Source organism: Schistosoma mansoni, assembly GCF_000237925.1.
Source record: "Schistosoma mansoni, WGS project CABG00000000 data, supercontig 0301, strain Puerto Rico, whole genome shotgun sequence".
Taxonomy (NCBI): Eukaryota; Metazoa; Platyhelminthes; class Trematoda; order Strigeidida; family Schistosomatidae; genus Schistosoma; species Schistosoma mansoni.
This window is the reverse complement of record NW_017386157.1, coordinates 25,092-43,761: the sequence shown is the minus strand read 5'-3', so window position 1 is coordinate 43,761 and position 18,670 is coordinate 25,092. Positions and strand designations below refer to the sequence as shown.

At 35.5% G+C, this 18,670-nt stretch overlaps 1 protein-coding gene across 1 annotated transcript in view; it reads right to left on the bottom strand.

Annotated features, from left to right (window-relative positions):
- Positions 1-2,409: 2,409 nt before the first annotated feature.
- The window catches only part of Smp_194070 (hypothetical protein), a gene marked incomplete at both ends in the record, with an annotated part of 36,461 nt that continues 20,200 nt past the window's right edge, over positions 2,410-18,670 (bottom strand). The window contains 3 exons of the mRNA XM_018792406.1: positions 2,410-2,515; positions 5,102-5,883; positions 7,728-8,207. Coding sequence (XP_018644634.1) covers positions 2,410-2,515; positions 5,102-5,883; positions 7,728-8,207 — 1,368 coding nt within the window. The remainder of the gene's footprint in view (positions 2,516-5,101; positions 5,884-7,727; positions 8,208-18,670) is intronic.

Sequence of the window (18,670 nt, the reverse complement as noted above, 5' to 3'; positions counted from 1 at the left end):
TTCTAGGTATCTATACTACTATTATTGTTATCAGTAGTAGTATTAGTAGTAGTATGAATAGTATCCTCCTCATTATCATTATTATTTAAATGAAGTTCCGGAAATAATTCTAAAAGCAATTGATCTAATAAAATATAAGTTAATTGTTTATTTAATTTAGAATATTGTAAACAATTAAAGATTCGATCTACATGATCATGTACCATTTCTATATCAGTCAAATATGAAAGACCAGTTAGATCTAATAATAAAAGAAGACAGATAGATATTATATAGAGAACAATAAACTAATCTTATGTATAAATATTATGTACAAGGAGGCAACACAAATCATTCGATCTGGGTGTAGGTTGTGCATACCGCTCGGGTGCCGAAACCGAATCAGGTGACGTTCTTAGGATCAATGCGCACCACTGGTTTGGAATCAGGGTTTCCCACATCCTCTAGATGGATCCCTCTACATCTATCAACCTGTTTTATGCGCCGGATATTTGCTTTTCGTCCTCTTAATTTCATAAATAACATCGCCGCCGCCAGAAAGCATTGAGGGTTATTTATTTAAACATAAAACATTATGTACAAGAAGGCATTGAATATATATACTAGAGCAATACAAATCATTCGATTTGTGTGTGGGCGGTGCATACCACTGGGGTGCCTAAACCGAATCATGTGATTTTCTTATGATCTTGGAACCCATGTGCACTAGTGGTTTGGAATTAAGGTTTTACAAATTCTCTAGATTGAACTTACACATCCAACAACCTATTTTATGCGCCGAATATTTGCTTTTCGTCCACTCAATTTCATAAATAACATCCCCGGCACGAGAAGCCAGTGAGTAGGACTTCTCTGACAGTGGATGTATACGCGTGTCTATGTGAGATTTCGGGAGGTAGAACAGATTTTAGTCACTATCAGCCGGACCAGGGTGTTTGGGGGTAATAATAGGGGAGGAGTGACAATTACTGAATCTTCGAATTTTACATTATAAACGCAATTTAGTGACAGGAACAGTGAGAACCAGGAACAACTAGATAGTTATAGTTGTAGTATGGAATTTATCAATAGTATGTACGTACTACTCAATGAGGGACTGGATCCAGTAGCTATCAGGCTTTACAAGGAGCGATTAATCGTTCACGTGATTTTCTTAGAATCCTGGATCCCCATGTGCACCAGTGGTTTGGAATGAGGGTTTGACAAATCCTCTAGATGGATCCTCTACATTCATCAACGTGTTTTATGCGCCGGACATTTGTTTGTCATCTTCTATTAAGCTACGATCCAATGGTTTACATTTCTAACTTCAGTTAATTCCCAAGTCTAGAAGAAAAAGCTATAAAATGGTCCTTGCTTTTTGGTGATCCGCTAAATGAATTTAGTTCTGGAATACTGATAAATGGAATTTTTGATGATTCCAATGATTTTCATTTATGATGATAAAAAACTTATCTACGACTAAACTAATAGTGTATTAGATGCTACTTACAACATTGTTTATAAGTAATGTGCATCGGAAAATGACATCGAAGTTGCTACAACTGTCAGAAGGAGTAAAAAGTTTCAGTGCATCGAAAGCATGGAGACAGTTTAGATGGAAGAACGAATCAAAAGATGCCAATGGAAGACTGAGGGCTATATATAATGTAACTTTTCACAACAAATGCATTCCACCTGACTATCATGGTGTTTTACAATAGGATTTTGAAAAGATACTTAGGCGGTAGGACATCGTATCAGCGTACATCCTTTCAATTTCTTTCACATTTCAGTTAAAATACAACTGCAGTTTCTAGGTTATGGGAAGGATGATATGAACTGTTTATTGAATAAACTTAACATTATTCAAAACCAAATCAGTCTCTCATGCCAAGAAGAGAAGAACGACCAACTTCCCTTCCTAGATATACTTCTATGCAGACGAGAATATGGCTCAATCAAAAGATCCATTTTATTTTTAAAACCGACGTGCACAGGCCAATACCTTAGTTATTATAGTTATTGCCCTGTGCAATACAAACATGGTTTTATTAGGTACCTATTTAACAGGCACGATCGTAACTGCACAAACGACGCTATTGATGATGATGTTAAGTTGTTAAACAAGACATAATTGGGGAATGGTTATCCACTTAAATTTATCAATAGATGGAAAGTTCATAGCACAGTGAGACCTACTGTAGCCTTGGTGGAAAAAAGCCTGTCTACATCACCTTACCATTTTAAAGGTGAATCAAATAGCCTTTTATTGAAACAAAAGCTTAAATTAGTCATCGACTAAACGTATAGTGCAGCGAAGTTCATTATCAAAGAAAGAACGAAGTCTATGCTTCATCCAAAACCTAAAAGACATGAAAACGATTGTGTCACATCCCACTGCGTTTACAAATTAAAATATGTGTGTGGTCACACACACACGCAACACTCATGATAATGTAAAGACTTACTTTGAATCGCCTTTTCAATTGCAACACGTGCTTTTTCTTTACGTTCTGACTTATCCATATCAATTCTATGAAGAGATAAAGAAATTATATTACATTAATGTTATACAAGTATTATCATGGAGTGATGGCAGTTAAGAAAAACCCTTGAAAACTGGGAATCTGTTATATCTAGAGCTTTAGATTCTTGCTATGCCGCGTGCTACTAGACTACTTGAACGATCAAACCCGCAACATCGCAAGAGAGAAGACAGGAAATTAGTAAGTAGGAATGTTATTCCCCAAAACAGTGTCAAATATAGTACAAAAATCTGATGTTTTTATAGTTTTCGGCTAAAAGTAAATCATCATTTCGAACAGCCAAAAGGCACATAAAGGGTCCTTCTCATTCATCCAATAGGGAAGCTACACATCAACATTCTAGAATGTTCCCCTAGTGGTGATTGGATGGAATGTCTTCGGCTCGTTCTGGGCTTCTTGAGATTGCCAACGAGCCATCCTTATAGAATCATTGGTTAGCTGTTTCGTTCCTGTATGAGAATTTTTAACAGTGAGCATTCGGAACTCCATTAGGGATCAAAACTTCAGGTCTCTCAGTGAACACATAAGTTGTAGAGCCGGCATCTAATGATTTACATGTTCAACTTTAATCGATTCGAGTTATTGTGCAATCATTCTGTAACATATTTCGTGGGTTACTGTATTAAATTTGGCATTGGTGGACTCCAATGATCACAGTTTCTCACTAGAACTGCGGGAACTACCTCTCAAAATTAGTAACCACTGAGTCAATCATTATTATTATAGGTTTCGTAGAGATAGTTGAATTTTATAGGGTTAACTTCAAACCATGATCTTAGTTGAGAAGTTTAAAGAATCTTGTTTTTGTATCAGTGTGAGACCCTAACAGGGGTCGAACCCAGGATCTTTAAATCTAAACTCAAATAGGAATTTCAGGAGTTTTAATGAGAAGGCATGATCATTGGAGACGACTGCCACTAATAACGAAGGTCCCAACCATATTAATATATTAGGATAAACAATCTTATAGAGTGATTGATAGTCTTCGTCTAATATCAAGCGTCTAAATGTCCATAGTCTTATCCATACTATAGCTATGAAATACGTGAGCAATGTTGAAACAAAAGACGAAACTAAATTCACTTAGTATTGTTTGTTTGAATCTTCCCATACTAGGTGAATTTAAACTCCACCCTATTGCACAAGCAAGTGGCTATCAGGAATCTGTAGTTGAGTGAATAATGCGATGGCGTTTGAAGTGAACAATACTGGGTTCGAGTCCCAGGGTGAACATCAATAAGACTGAGATGCAGGTATATCCAGCTGACGAGTTCCAAATAGGACAAAACGGGCGTCAAACTGGATTCCGCTGCTAGCCACTATCCATCTTTGCTTAAAAAGACAAAACCATTCACTAAAATGTAAGAGATGATGTAATCTGAGAAGAATTAAGTCAATAATCACATTTTGCCAAAGTTGCATTACCACAAATTGACTAACACGTTATATAATACACTAATTAGAAAAGAAAGGTAAACATACTTACTTTTTAGAAGAATGAAAGAATATATTTGCTAGATGAAGGAAAAACAGAAGAGGTAAGTAAATGAAAAAAATTTAGTTAACATTTAGTCAAATGTAAAATTGTCTATTAATTAAACATACTTAAGGGCTAGAATTTTTGTATATAGGTAGTTAACTAATGAGTGATATGTGTGTATACTTAGCTGGTCGAAAGCAGGGTGGTGGCTTAGTGATTAAACTATTCGACTTCCAGCCGTTAGATAAATATGATAAAGGCCAGTTCTCAGTTATCAATGAACCGTAGATATCTCAGCCTTATAGGACGTCAGTCAAATATCGAGTAGCTAAGTGGTAGCGTTTTATGATCACTAACTATTACAATTATTTCGATTTATCTTCTATACATCTTATTGATTTGATCTCATAGTGATCATGTGATATGGTTTTATTTATTTAAACACATAAATATTAATACAAGGAGGCACCAGATACATATGCGCCTCACAAATCTCATATGATTTATGTAAGGGCTATGATACTGCCCAGGTGCCAAGACAGAAACAAGTGGTTTTCTTAGAGGATCACACCCGGAGCCTTTGACCTAAAGATCTGATCCACAAGGCAGTGAGGCAGTGTCAGGAGATGCATTCCCATGGTACCGGTGACCAGCGATTGATTCATACGCCATCTGTTCCATCAGGATACTGGAGCCAGCCCATTTGCACCATCGATTCAGAATGAGGGTTTTCCAACTCCCCTAGGTGAACTTTCCGTGTCCACTGACCCGTTTAAAGCACCGGACATTCGCTTTTCGTCCTCTCAATTTCGTGAATAACACCCCCACCACGAGAAGGCAGTGAGTCGGACTTCCCTGACAAATGCTATATACACGTAGCCATGTGAGAGCATTTCGAGTGAGAGCGGAGTCTCCCCCACACTCTCGTCTATACCAGGACATTGACTGACATAGGTTAACATAAAAGTCAAACGAGTATTTCGACTCCATGAAGAAGCTTTGTCAGACAAGAACAACAACAACAACACTACCAACAATAAGCAGTTCAACTTACTTTTAATATTATTCAATATTATTCAATATATATGATAACATATCATCTGAGAATAATTGATATATCATATGGATCATATAATTAGTTAACCAATAATTAATTGATTGATTAAAATAAATAAATAAATAAATAATAATTTTATATAAAAAATAATAAAAATATATTTTACATTGTTTTTTAATAAATAATAACAATTCATTGAATGCATGAAAAAAATCATTTAAATTAATAGATACTACTGAATTAGGATGATTGTTAGTAGTATTAGTAGTAGTAGTAGATGATGATGATGAGGATTGATTTGAATGTATAATGAATGTCGAATTGATATGATCTAATGCAGTTTCAGATGATGACGATGATGATGATGATAACTGATGACTTCCTAAATGAGTACTATTATTATTATCAGTAGTAGTAGCAGTAGTAGTAGTAGTAGTAGTAGTAGTACTGGTAGTGGTAGTTGTTGTTGTTGTTGTTGCTGTGATTACATTTGATAAGGATGGACCATTTAAAAAAGCTTCATTCCAACATGGATTAGTAATATCCCAAGGATCAATGGATGATGTCATATTATCTATATTAATTTCTTGTAATGAATTCATCATTTGAACAGATGATGATGATGATCCTGTGGCTGCTGCTGATGATGATGATGATAACATTTCAACATTGGATGATAATTGAGAATAAGTTGAATTTAAGGAGGATTTCTTTTCATTTAAAGGAGATGATGTTGACAATGATGTAATAGATTTCTCCAAGAAATATAAAATCATTTCAGATAAACTCGTTAAATGAACTGTTGATAATTGAGATGACTAGAAATAGAATATTAAAATTTATATTATAATTAAGATAGGGTTAAGGAGATTGTTGAGTTGAAATCGAGATCATGAACTGATCAATATTAGACTACTATTAAAAATCTGGAAGTACTGGACGACCGTTTTGTCCTAGTATGAGACTTCTTAGCAGTGCGCATCCACAATCACATACGCATAACCCGAACCCAAGACTTTCGGTCTTGAACATGAATGCTTAAACTCTAGACCACTGAGCAGGTATCCGACGGTATTATTGGCTAACTTCAACCAATCTGCGATATTGTGAGACCATCTTTCATTGTCTTCGGTGGGTAACTGTCTCATACTCGACATAATTGAACTCCACTGGTTACGGCTTCTGACTAGAACTCTGAGAATTCCCTCTCGAAGATGATCACTAGTGAGCATATGATAATTATTAGTTTTAATCGACATCATGAAACCGATCAATGATGGACCACGATTGAAAACCTGGAAGTAATGGACGGCCGTTTCGTACTAGTATGGGACTCCTTAGCAGTGTGTATCCAGGTTTTTAATGGCAGTCAAACATTGATTAGTCTCATAATGTCAGTTATCAAATATTTTTTTGAAGGGGGAGGGTATTACAGTGTAGTTTGATAAACAAATTTGCTTTCGTATATTTGAATAGAATTATGATAAAGTGATTGATCTGTAAAGTACTAAAAAATTGTAGCTTTCAAGTAACAGCTGACAGAAGGTTGAATCTCTATTCAACTCACATTTTGGGTATCTATTATCGTTAGGTAGTCATTAATAATACAGATTTTAGCACAAATATGTGTGTTGGCCCATGTTTACATACAACATCACTTTAACAAGATGAACTATGGAAAAAAGAGATCGAAGTAATGGTACTCACAGAAAATACATAATGAAAATATGATCCAAAATAACAGAGTGTAAAGGGACATATGAAGGAAGACTGGGATTCAGATTAATTAGCGAATGAATACGATTGGACTATTAGGCGTGTAGACCACTTCGCCTATTTCGTAAGTCTGATAAAATTTCAGAAAAGAATCAAAAAGCTCGTTTGGCATTCATCAACTTGCATCACTTGTGGAGTAAGTGAAATGCCCAACAGTCTACTAAAGGCAAAGTATACTTTGTGATAATTTACTCTGTATTATTTTATAGATGAGAAATAGCCTATGAAAATAGAAAACATACATAGACTGCATGTATTCGATCATAAATGTCTTCAAGTCATTGATTGGATATAATAATACTACTAAGTCAGCTATGTTGTTAGAAATATGATATTAGATAAGTATGGGCATGAGTTTGTTAACTTTCATTGAGAGAGGTGATTAGAACAAGTATTACGTATTCCCAACTACAGTCACACAATAGTTACTATACAGTTATCACTTAAAGAACATAAACAAATTAACAGAGATCAAATAATTTTAATAGCATTAGTTTTCTTACCAACTAAACTACAGTTAACTAATTTCACCTTTGACGGAGAACTTGTGACTTCAAACTAGTGACTACTCTGTACAAACACTCGTAAAGTACAGAATTATTCATGAAGTAGGTATACTGAGAATGTTGTCTAAAGTGACGATAAAAGCTCTGCTATTAAACCATCTCAGCTCAGAGAGCTCAACACCACCAAACGCACCCTACCTCCCTCGTTCATAGAGAACAAACTTCGATTAGGGTTCATAAATATGCACTTCTTAGGAGTTACATACAATACCATTCAGTGCTTCCAGGTTTTCAATAGTGGTCTAACTAAGATCAATTCATGATCTGAATCATGAAAACGTTTTATTTTCCGAACAGAAAAGAAAAAACACATGAATTACCTGATTTATTGTATCCTTTTGTTTTTCATATGTTAATCCTGCATTATTCCAATAAATACGTGAACGTAGACGATGATCTAAACTTGTACGACTTTGATGTTTATGTTGCGGTGAATTTAACACATAACGACTATAATAATCAATATGTTTATCTATTGGATATGTATCCATTTTAAAATTATTAGAAATTGATTTATGTATAAGATTTCTATCCTGCAGTATATTGGTTGATGAAGAATGAAAAGTAGTATCGCCAATAATATTCTTAGTACTACTTATATGATTATTATTAGTAGTATTTAATAATGAATTATAAGAAGCAGAGTAAGCATCAGTTTCAGTTGTAGAATAAATTGATAAAGATTTTGATCTAATCATTTCAAAATCATTGATACTAGTAGTAGTGTTATCACATTCCATTGGTTGTGGATGACATGATAAGAAGTAAGTTGATAAGAAGTTGTCTAAGAATTGACCCTTCTAAAAATAGAAGTATGATGTAAATATTGAAAAAAAACAGCTTGTAAAATGAGATTAAAAAAAACTAATTGTAAGTCAAATACAATTCAATTCAAGTTGTCACAGAATTATAGAAAAGCACGATGAAATTAATTGTAAACGTGTCGAGTTGTGGTGTGGGTTACTTATATCCACACATAAGTAGTATATGATGATGGTCGGGAATTGAATGTATTTCAATAGATCGATAACGAAAGAACAGAAACGAAACGAAATTGGTATGAAGATGCACGAACAATAATAATCGGAGACGATGGACTGACAGTTGCAGAAAGAACGGTCAAGATTGAGACAATTGATGGATAGTTTGCAAATTAACTATTCACTATATAGCTCTCATATTTTAATGAAATACTCTGTAATTTTGTGCCTAACTACATTCGATTAGCCCCACCCGTGTTCTTGTTCACTACAGGGTTACTAATGATACAATCTAATTTCGGTTAGAGCTAGATTGTTTGCGTGAGGGTTAGTTATTAAATTTAGTTACCTAAATCCAATGGGTGGTTATAACCAAAGACCTAAAGGCTGAAAACTGGGTGTTTAAATAAAGAAGGAGGTAACAGTAACAATAATATGTACGATTAAAAATCTATTCATGAAACAAATTAAGAATTTATGGGGTTGACCTTGATATAACAATATTTGGAGATGCATCAATGCTGAAGAAATTGATTGCCCACTATCATGAAGATGTACTGAACAAGAACACAAATGGGGACAATCGAATGTATTTGAACACAAAATGACAGAACATGTTAGTAAAATCGTCTCAGACTTCAATGTTCTTGGATTTTCATACCAATTGCTTCCAGTTTCACGTTTTTTCCTCCTCGATCTTATTGACCATCTGCTATCAGACATTCTATTCTTGACTGGCTTTACATACTACTTATGTCGATATAAGTAGCATACACGATAGATATCTTAATTCTGTCCAATCTAGAAAAGAAATCTGTAGAATTTCGTTCATGGTTTCTAATATTTGGCAATCACAGTCCAGACTGAAAGTTACAAATATGATGCGTCGAATTTAAAAACAAAATTCTTAGACTCCTTAATCCGTCCATCGGAAGGCTGATACCATACTGCATAGTTTAATTATTTTAAACATTTCATTCAGATTGAGGATAGCCTTTTGGCAATATTCAATACGTTTCCAGTATTTAGTGATTTCAAACACTTATTATCTGTTGAGTTAATGGATCAGTACTAGATACATATAAGAGTAAGAAATTCACTTAAAACTTTATTCCTATCATTTAAAAGCTATCTAGATGACTTCTGTGAACAATTCACTATAGAGTACCCCAAGTTGTTGAATAAAAAAAGCAAATGAACTACACGTTTGCTAACCTATATCCTATCTCTTTTATCATTCATATTCAGTGAGTCAGTCAGGTACAACGTAAGACCAGGTACATATATACATCGATCGAAGTTGCCATAACTCGTTGGCACAACAACATGAACACCGAAATTCATAGAAGTAGTTAATTTATTATATTCAATATATATAAGGATAAGGATATAGTACAGGAAGAATCGTTCACATTATGATTTATGGAGAGAGACTTCATGTGACCACCACCTGTAACCGTCTGATTCAACTATTCCTGACCAACACTCAATGATGCATCTAAACTCAACAAGTTTACCAATCAATCTATTTATAATTATCATGAACACATATGCCCCCAAATTCCCTGGTACGGCCAACAGTGGGGAGAGTCCGCTCTCCCTCTCGAAATCCTATCACACGGCAACGCGTATATTGCCTCTGCCACGGAAGTCTTACTCACTGCCTTCTCGTGGCATTACTGTTGTTTAAAAAATTGAGAGGACGAAAAGCGAATGTCCGGCGCTTTAACCGGGTTGGTGGACACAGAAAGTACACCTAGGGAAGTTGGAAAGCCCTCATTCCAAACCAATGGTGCACATGGGCTGACTCCAGTATCCTGAAGGAACGAATGACGTATGAACCAATTGTTGGTCACGGCTACCATGGGACTGCATCTCCTCACGATGCTCCACTGTCTTGTGGATCAGACTTTTAGGTCGAAGTCTCCGGGTGTGGCCCTCTATGAAAACCACCTGTTTCAGTTTGGGCACCTGAGGATTATCACAGCCCTCACACAAATCAAATGAGATTTGTGCGGCGCATATGTATCTGGTGCTTCTTTGTACCAATATTTATGTGTTTAAATAAATAAATAAATAATGAACACATATAGGAATATGAATGTTGTTCACATTGTAGTGGTTTAACATATATCGCAATATAAACATTTATTGATGTTCTCAAGCTAAGATGTTGATAATTTATGCTGATGTTTACATAATGTAGATAGAAAAAACATACGAATATATAATTAGATTTTATGAATAAATAAACACAGTAACAAATGAAGTTAGCTTTCATCAGTTTGTCATATAAAGAAACCTTAGTAAACAATGAATAAGTTCCGTTCTGTATTGATTGTTTAAATTTACTCTTATTGATGTTTAGGACTTTGATTAAACATTCTCTTATTGACATGCACCAATAGGATTACACTTAAAGGAGAAGCTTTGGACGATGTGAAAACCATTACATATCTGAGGAGCATCATCGATGAGCACGGTGGATCTGATGAAGATGTGAAGACGCGGATCCGCAAACCAAGAGCAGCATATTTACAACTGGAGAATATCTGGAACTCAAAACAACTGTCTGTCAACAAACACCGAACTCATAATTTTCGATACAAATGTCAACACAATTCTACTGTATGGGGCGGAAACCTGGAGAACTACGAAAGACATCATCCAGAAGATACAAGTGTTTATTAACAATTGTCCACGCAAGATACTTCGTATCCGTTTATTTATTTCATTTATTTATTTAAACACATAAATATTGGTACAAAAAAGCACCAGATAAATATGCGCCTCACAAATCTCATTCGATTTGTGTGAGAGCTATAATACTGCCCAGGTGCCCAAACTGAAACAGGTGGTTTTCATAGAGGGCCACACCCGGAGACTTCGACCTAAAAGTCTGATCCACAAGACAGTGGAGCATCGTGAGGAGATGCAGTCCCATGGTAGGCGGTGACCAACGATTGATTCATACGCCATTTGTTCCCTCAGGATACTAGAGTCAGCCCATGTACACCATTGGTTTAGAATTAGGGTTTTCCAACTCCCCTAGGTGGATTTTCCATGTCCACCAACCCGGTTAAAGCGCCGGACATTCGCTTTTCGTCCTTTCATTTTGGTAAACAACAGTAATGCCACGAGAAGGTAGTGAGTAGGATTTCCCTGGCAGAGGCTATATATTCGCGTGACCATGTGATAGGATTTCGAGAGGGAGAACGGACTCTCCCCACTCTCGGCCGTACCAGGGCATTTAGGGGCTAGACACTATCAGCCACAACCTACTATACGAGAGAACAAACCAGATTCCAGTGGAGGAAAAAATCAGGAATAAGCGCTGGAAGTGGATAAGAATAAACACATTGAGGAAATCACCCAATTGTGTCACAAGACAAGCCCTCACATGGAATCCTGAAGGTAAAAGGAGAAGAGGAAGACCAAAGAAAACATTACGCCGAGAAATGGAGACAGACATGAGAAGAATGAATTAAAACTGGATAGAACTGGAAAGGAAGGTCCAGGACAGAGTGGGTTGGAGAAAGCTGGTCGGCGGCCTATGCACCATTGGGAGCAACAGGCGTAAGTAAGTATTGACATATTGCCTTGTCACAAGCAAATTTTAAACAGAAATGGAATACAAGACATGCGTTTTGTCCAATTTCAGACTGATCAGTTGCGGTCCTGAACATCAAATGGAAAGATTGAAACAACCAATACGAAAATGAATTAAAATTCACGCTATTTCATAAGCTAGTGACTACTGGAATTCAGTAGATAAGTTATTGATTTAGTCAAAGTTATAAAAAACTTTCTGTTCTTTTAATTCATTTATAGCATTCCTTTTTGAATAGATGTTCCAAATTAAAGCTTGTGATAGTGCCTGACTAGTCAAATCGAAGTAAGTGAAGGCAAAACTTCAATACTACCCATTCATTTATATAGAAGGTAGGAAAAGAGACTTGCACTCGTGACATAGTGGCTGAAAATCGAATTCCTTAACCACTAACCTACTGATGTACAAATTCATTTATGATTACCTGGATGCATCTAAATGCTTAGAAAAGAATTAAATCATCACAGGGAAATCTTTACTACAACATTCAACATTGTTTCATCGAATTAGCTTTACTTTACAATGATAATTTTAAGTGGACATTATTTAACTACTCATATTCTGAATAGTAGTATTGGTCAACAGAGACATACATTTCTCAATTAGAAACATTTTTAAAAAAAGTAGAAAAGCTTAAGTGATGCTTATAAAAGGTCAACATATTCAATTAGAGAACATTAGAGAAATGAAATTCCAAATGAATATACTATGTAAATGATAACCTAAGATTAATGTATAACATTACTACTACTATTACTACATACTACTGATTATATAAATCTTACAGTAATATATACATATGTTATCGTTGCTATGGCACCAACAAAAATCAATAATCCGCAGACATAAACAAAGATGAAAAACAGAAAGAGAAAACAGCTAAATAGACAAACAACCAAACAGTCACACATAGTCACATTTATATCCAAAAATATAGAAGTAGGTATTATTAATAGGGCTAAAATTTGTTTAAAAATATTTCTGCACATATACAAGATGAATTGACTTGATAATTATGAATAATAAGATTAAAAGCGGATTGAATGAAGGTGAAAGTATATAAACGATGGAGAGGAGATGAAAAGGAAGTTTATTAAACCAGTAAACATTGATTTTATTGAAGAATAAAAAAAATCCAATACCAAAGGAGAATGGATTAGACAGATGATTTCAGTAGTGAACTGTTTAATTCAAGGAAATTTCATTCATAACATTATATCCATTCACAGAATAACATAGAAGTACCTAACAACTACATCATTCTAATTCAGAGGAGGGTTGATGGAAAGACTGAAGATTATGTAGTTTTATCAATAGCCAACTTGAAAGATTTGAAAACTTTATATTGATGGTATATTTGTAATCCTGAGGAAAGATTAACTCGAAGAAACCAATAAATTGATCGGAAACATATTCAACATCAAATTTACAGAAAGAAGAAGAATCAGGAAACAGAATTACTTCGTGGATGTGTTAATAAACAGAGTAAACACAGGACAGCTCGAAACACACAGTCTTTTATGCCTCCAAATGCCCTGGTATGGCCGAGAGTGGGGAGAGTCCGCTCTCCCTCTCCAAATGCTCTCAACATGGCCATGCGTATATAGCTTCTGCCACACAAGTCCTACTCACTGCCTTTTCGTGGCATTACTGTTGTTTACGAAATTCAGAGGACGAAAAGTGAATGTCCGGAGCTTTAAATGGGTTGGTGGACACGGAAAGTACACCTAGGGGAGTTGGAAAACCCTCATTCCAAACCAATGGTGCACATGGGCTGGCTCAAGTATCCTGAAGGAACAAATGGAGTACGAACCCGACTTGATCTCCTTACGATGCTCCACTGCCTTGTGGATCAGATCTTTAGATCAAAGGTTCCAGGTGCGGCCCCTTAACAAAACCACATGTTTCAGTTTGGGAACCTGGGCTGTATCAAAACCCTGACACAAATCGAATGAGATTTGTGCGGCACATATATATCTGTTGCCTCTTTGTACCAATATTTGTGTGTTAACATAAATAAATAAATAAAACTGTCTTTTATGAAAATGATTACCCTAGAAACAACACCACGAAAATAATATCAGAAACTAGAAAAATGATAATACTGCCTTATATAAAAAAATGTCTTACGGATCACTATAAAGATCTTAAAACATTTTGACATCGATACCATACATAAACCAACATACAATCGCTCCAGTCAATTTTTATAAAGCAAAAGATACAACAGTGAAAGATGATAAACCTTGCAGCAGATCAACTATCCATTTCATTTGTGGATCAACTATCCACATTGTTTCAATCAGTCATTGCAATGAAATGATAAAGTTATTGATTACATAAGACACTTCGAAATCGACACATTTTCTCTATTCAATTAATTCAGCTTGAGTTAATCATTTGATAAAAAGCTAAAAAGATTACCTTTTACACAGTTGCTAATCAAATGGCATAACATTATCATTCAATCAATCACTTAGCTCAGAAACATGAATGGATGAGTAACTACACACACACACACACTAAACCATGACTAGGTGTTCATTATTTATTTATTTATTAAGAAGCCAAGTTTCTCATAAGCAACTAGCAAACTTTCATATACTAAGTAATCACTATGACTTTATATACAAACAAATTGTCATAACTACAATGAAATGGATGTGTGAATAGAGAAACAAAGAAGTCATGATAAACGACAGAAGCTTTCTTAGGGGGGGGGACGTTATTTAACTTAATTTAAAACTAACACTTTGTTTTGTTCCTATTTTATTCTATAAACCATAAGCTTTTGTTTAATGTATCATTCACTGTTTCAGAGCTATTTTAATTTAAATGTAACCTTTTGTACTCCATTTTTCTAATCTAATGCTTAGTTTGTATATAATTGTGTTTTTCCAATTATTGTACGTCTACGCAAAATACTCAACATCCATTGGCCGAATAACATCAGCAACAGCCTTCTGTGAAAGAGGACAAACCAGCTTCCAGCTGAAGAGGAAATTAGGAAAAGACATTGAAAGTGAATCGGAAATCACCAAACTGTATCATGAGACAAGCCCTAACTTGGAATGGTGAAGGGAAGCGGAAAAGAGGAAGGCCAAAGAACACATTACGTCGGAAAATAGAAGCAGATATGAAAAGAATGAATAGCAACTGGAAAGAACTGGAAAGGATTGACCAGGACAGAGTTGGATGAAGAATACTGGTGTGCGGCCTATGCTCCTCCATGAGGGGTAACAGGCGTAAGTAAGTACTTATTGTAGGTTGTTATAGAACATAAATTTACTGAATAGGATCATACATTGAGTTATCATATCAAAACTAGTGAAGAAATTTAAATTATGATGGAACATCTATCTAGTTTTAATGTACACAAATGTACAAAATTTACATTTTATGGAAATCTGACATAGCTTAGAGATTATTCCGTTCATCAATTGATATAAACAAGAGTAGATTTCCAAACTTGATCAATAAAATTCAATCAGCACAAACGACAAGAAAGACATGATATTGGTTAGTATTCATTCATTGACCAAACAAATATACATATGTATCCGACATCTCAATATAAACAAAGGGAAAAGCTAGACTCTCCAATACAACACAGCATGCACCAATCGAATTACACTTGATGGAAAAGCTTTGGAGAATGTGGAAACCTTTACATATCTGGGCAGCATCATTGATGAACACGATGGATCAGATGCAGATGTGAAAGTTAGGGTCGGCAAAGCAAGAGCAGCATATTTACAACTGAAGAATATCTGCAACTCAAAACAACTGTCTGTCAACCAACACCAAGATCAAAGTTTTCAATACAAATGTCAAGACAGTTTTACTGTATGGTGCGGAGGTGTGGAGAACTACGAAAGCCATCATCCAGAAGATACAAGCGTTTGTTAACAGGTATCTACGCAAGATACTTTGGATCCGTTGGCCAGACATAATCTATGAGCAACAACTTACTGTAGTAGAGAACAAACCAGACTCCATCCAGCGGAGGAAGAAATCAGGAAGAAGCGCTGGAAATGGATTGGGCACACTTTGAGGAAATCACCCAATTGCGTCACAAGACAAGCCCTCACATGGAGTCATGAAGGCCAAAAGAGAAGAGGAAGACCAAAGGACACATTACGCCGAGAAATGGAAACAGATAAGAGAAGAATGAACAAGAACTGGATAGAACTAGAAAGGAAGGCCCAGGACAGAGTGGGTTGGAGAATTCTGGTCGTCGGCCTATGGTCCCTTGGGAGTGACAGGCCTAAGAAAAAAAATCCTACATAACTGAATACTTCAGTGATAACATCTCAATACTGTCTGACCATAGTTGATACAAGTTCGAATCGGACACACACATATATATATACAAAGCATCAATTCATCCAAGATTAAATGGAAGACTTGTTGACCAGTGTTAATTAATACACAACCTGAATCGAGTAGAAATACCTCTTGACTATTATTAACTAGATTTAGGTTTTGAAAAGTCCTTTTCAACAATATCAAAACTATTCAAATTTCATTTTTCTCAAACATAAATACAATGCACAAAAAGAGATTAATTAGGTAAGGTGGGGGGGAAAGGGTAAGATGAGGTTTGAAATGCTTAGAAACAAATAATCTCAATTATAAGGAGAACATTTGGAAATCCACACACAAAAAAATCACAATTATTATTATCATGTTAATAAACAATAAATATTTATTAAATTGAAAAAGGACAAGGACAAAGAAGAATATGACCGAATACAACAACGAGTAAGGAAAGATAAAAGAGAGAGAGGGAGAGAACAGGGAGAAAGGATAAGGTAATCCATAAATAAATATTAAGACAAAAGAATGAATTATCCTCTAAGGTCATATACGTATATATAGTTTAAGATTCGATTCCATTTGTTTTTCCTTCTCTCTCTCTCACACACACACATACACACCCTTCTCCTCTTAATCACTACCATAGAAACATTTATAAAAAAAAAATTTTCATTTTAACAATCATGAACTTATCATAGTTGAAAGCGTGAGTCAATTGAAGATAGACCACCATGGAAAACCTGGAAACACTGGACGGCCGTTTCGTCCTATTATGGGACTCCTCAGCAGTGCGCATCCACGAACCCGCTCTCGCGAGATTCGAACCCAGGCCCTACCAGTCTCGAGCCGAAGCCCTTAACCGATGGACCACTGAGCTGGCATCCAACAGAGTTAATGTCTAACTTCAACTGATCCACCAATGAACTTGTCATAATGAATTAGAACACTTACAATTCAAATAATAGTCATATATAAATTTTCATATTAAGCAGGCAATATATCTGATATAACGAATGAAGTCTTAATTAGATACTGTATAAATTAGTCAGTCAGTCAGCTACAACGTAGGACAATGCACATTTATGTATCGGTTCAAGTTGCTATATCTCGTTTGCACAACAAGATGAACACCGGATTCATAGAAGTAGTTAATTTAGTGGTGGTAGTATATAAAAGATATAGTTTCACAGCCGTAAAGTAAAACAGAACGGACTGATGCGCAGTATACTCGTCCCTTAATTGATAGATGGATATCTCACCTTCGCCATAGGTGACGTAAGTTGGCAAAAGCCAAACGAGTTTTTTGAATCCGTGCTGAGATTTCGTCAGACATCAACCCATTAGGGCTGATCAGACTTCTAAGATAAGTGAAGTTGTTCACGCGTTCGACTACTTCACTCCCTATCCTTAGTTCACGTGTTGACGCAGGCTAGTCCTGGAGTAACAAATATTCTGGCATTATTACTCAGTTCTAAGAAAATTGATCTTCTTCCATTACCTCTACAACATTTAATTAACTTTATTTGTAATTTATACGTAATTATGTTAGTATATTAACTCCACCTGTAGCTCTTCTAGGATTATTGTCGATCCCAAGCTCGAATAAAGGAGGAGGGTTGAGCATGCGGTTAGCAACTCTATACCATTGGAAAAAAAATTGCCAAAAAAGCGCTAACCAGAACAAACAATTTAAACCATTTAAATTCCAACCTGAGAGTTGAAGGGATGGGACATTAAAAGAGAAAATCAACAAATTGCATCACGAGGCAGTGCTAACTTGGAATTCCTGAAGGGAAACAGATAAGAGGAAGGCTGAAGAACACACTAAGTCGGGGATTTGGAAGCAGACATCGAAAAAATGAATAGCAAGTGAAAAAAAATCTGTGAAGGATTACGCAGTACAGAGTTCGATGGAGAATGCTGGTGGGCGGTCTATCCTCCTCCACGTGGGGCAACAGGTGTAAACAAGTATTACAGTTTATTAAATGAAAAGTTCATTCTAATAGGAAGTTATCTTGTCTGTTCATGGTCAGTTTGATTGAGAGTTTACGCTAAAAATTCGGTCTTTACTTATAAACGGAAGAGGATTCATCTGATACGTTAAAATGAAAAAAAGAACTCGAATGAATTATAGGTCAGTCGAACACCATACCACACTTCAAAGTTATCAATTTATATCGCCAATATAAGGCAGACGAGAGGATAATTTTGTATTCTGTATAGGAGTCAAAAGAATTGGAAAAGTACAATTATGATTTTACAGTAACACTCAATAGCCTTGAAACGTATAAAAATTAGTTGTTGTATTAAGCGTAATGACAACTAGTCAGGTCTCAATAAATATTTTAGTGGA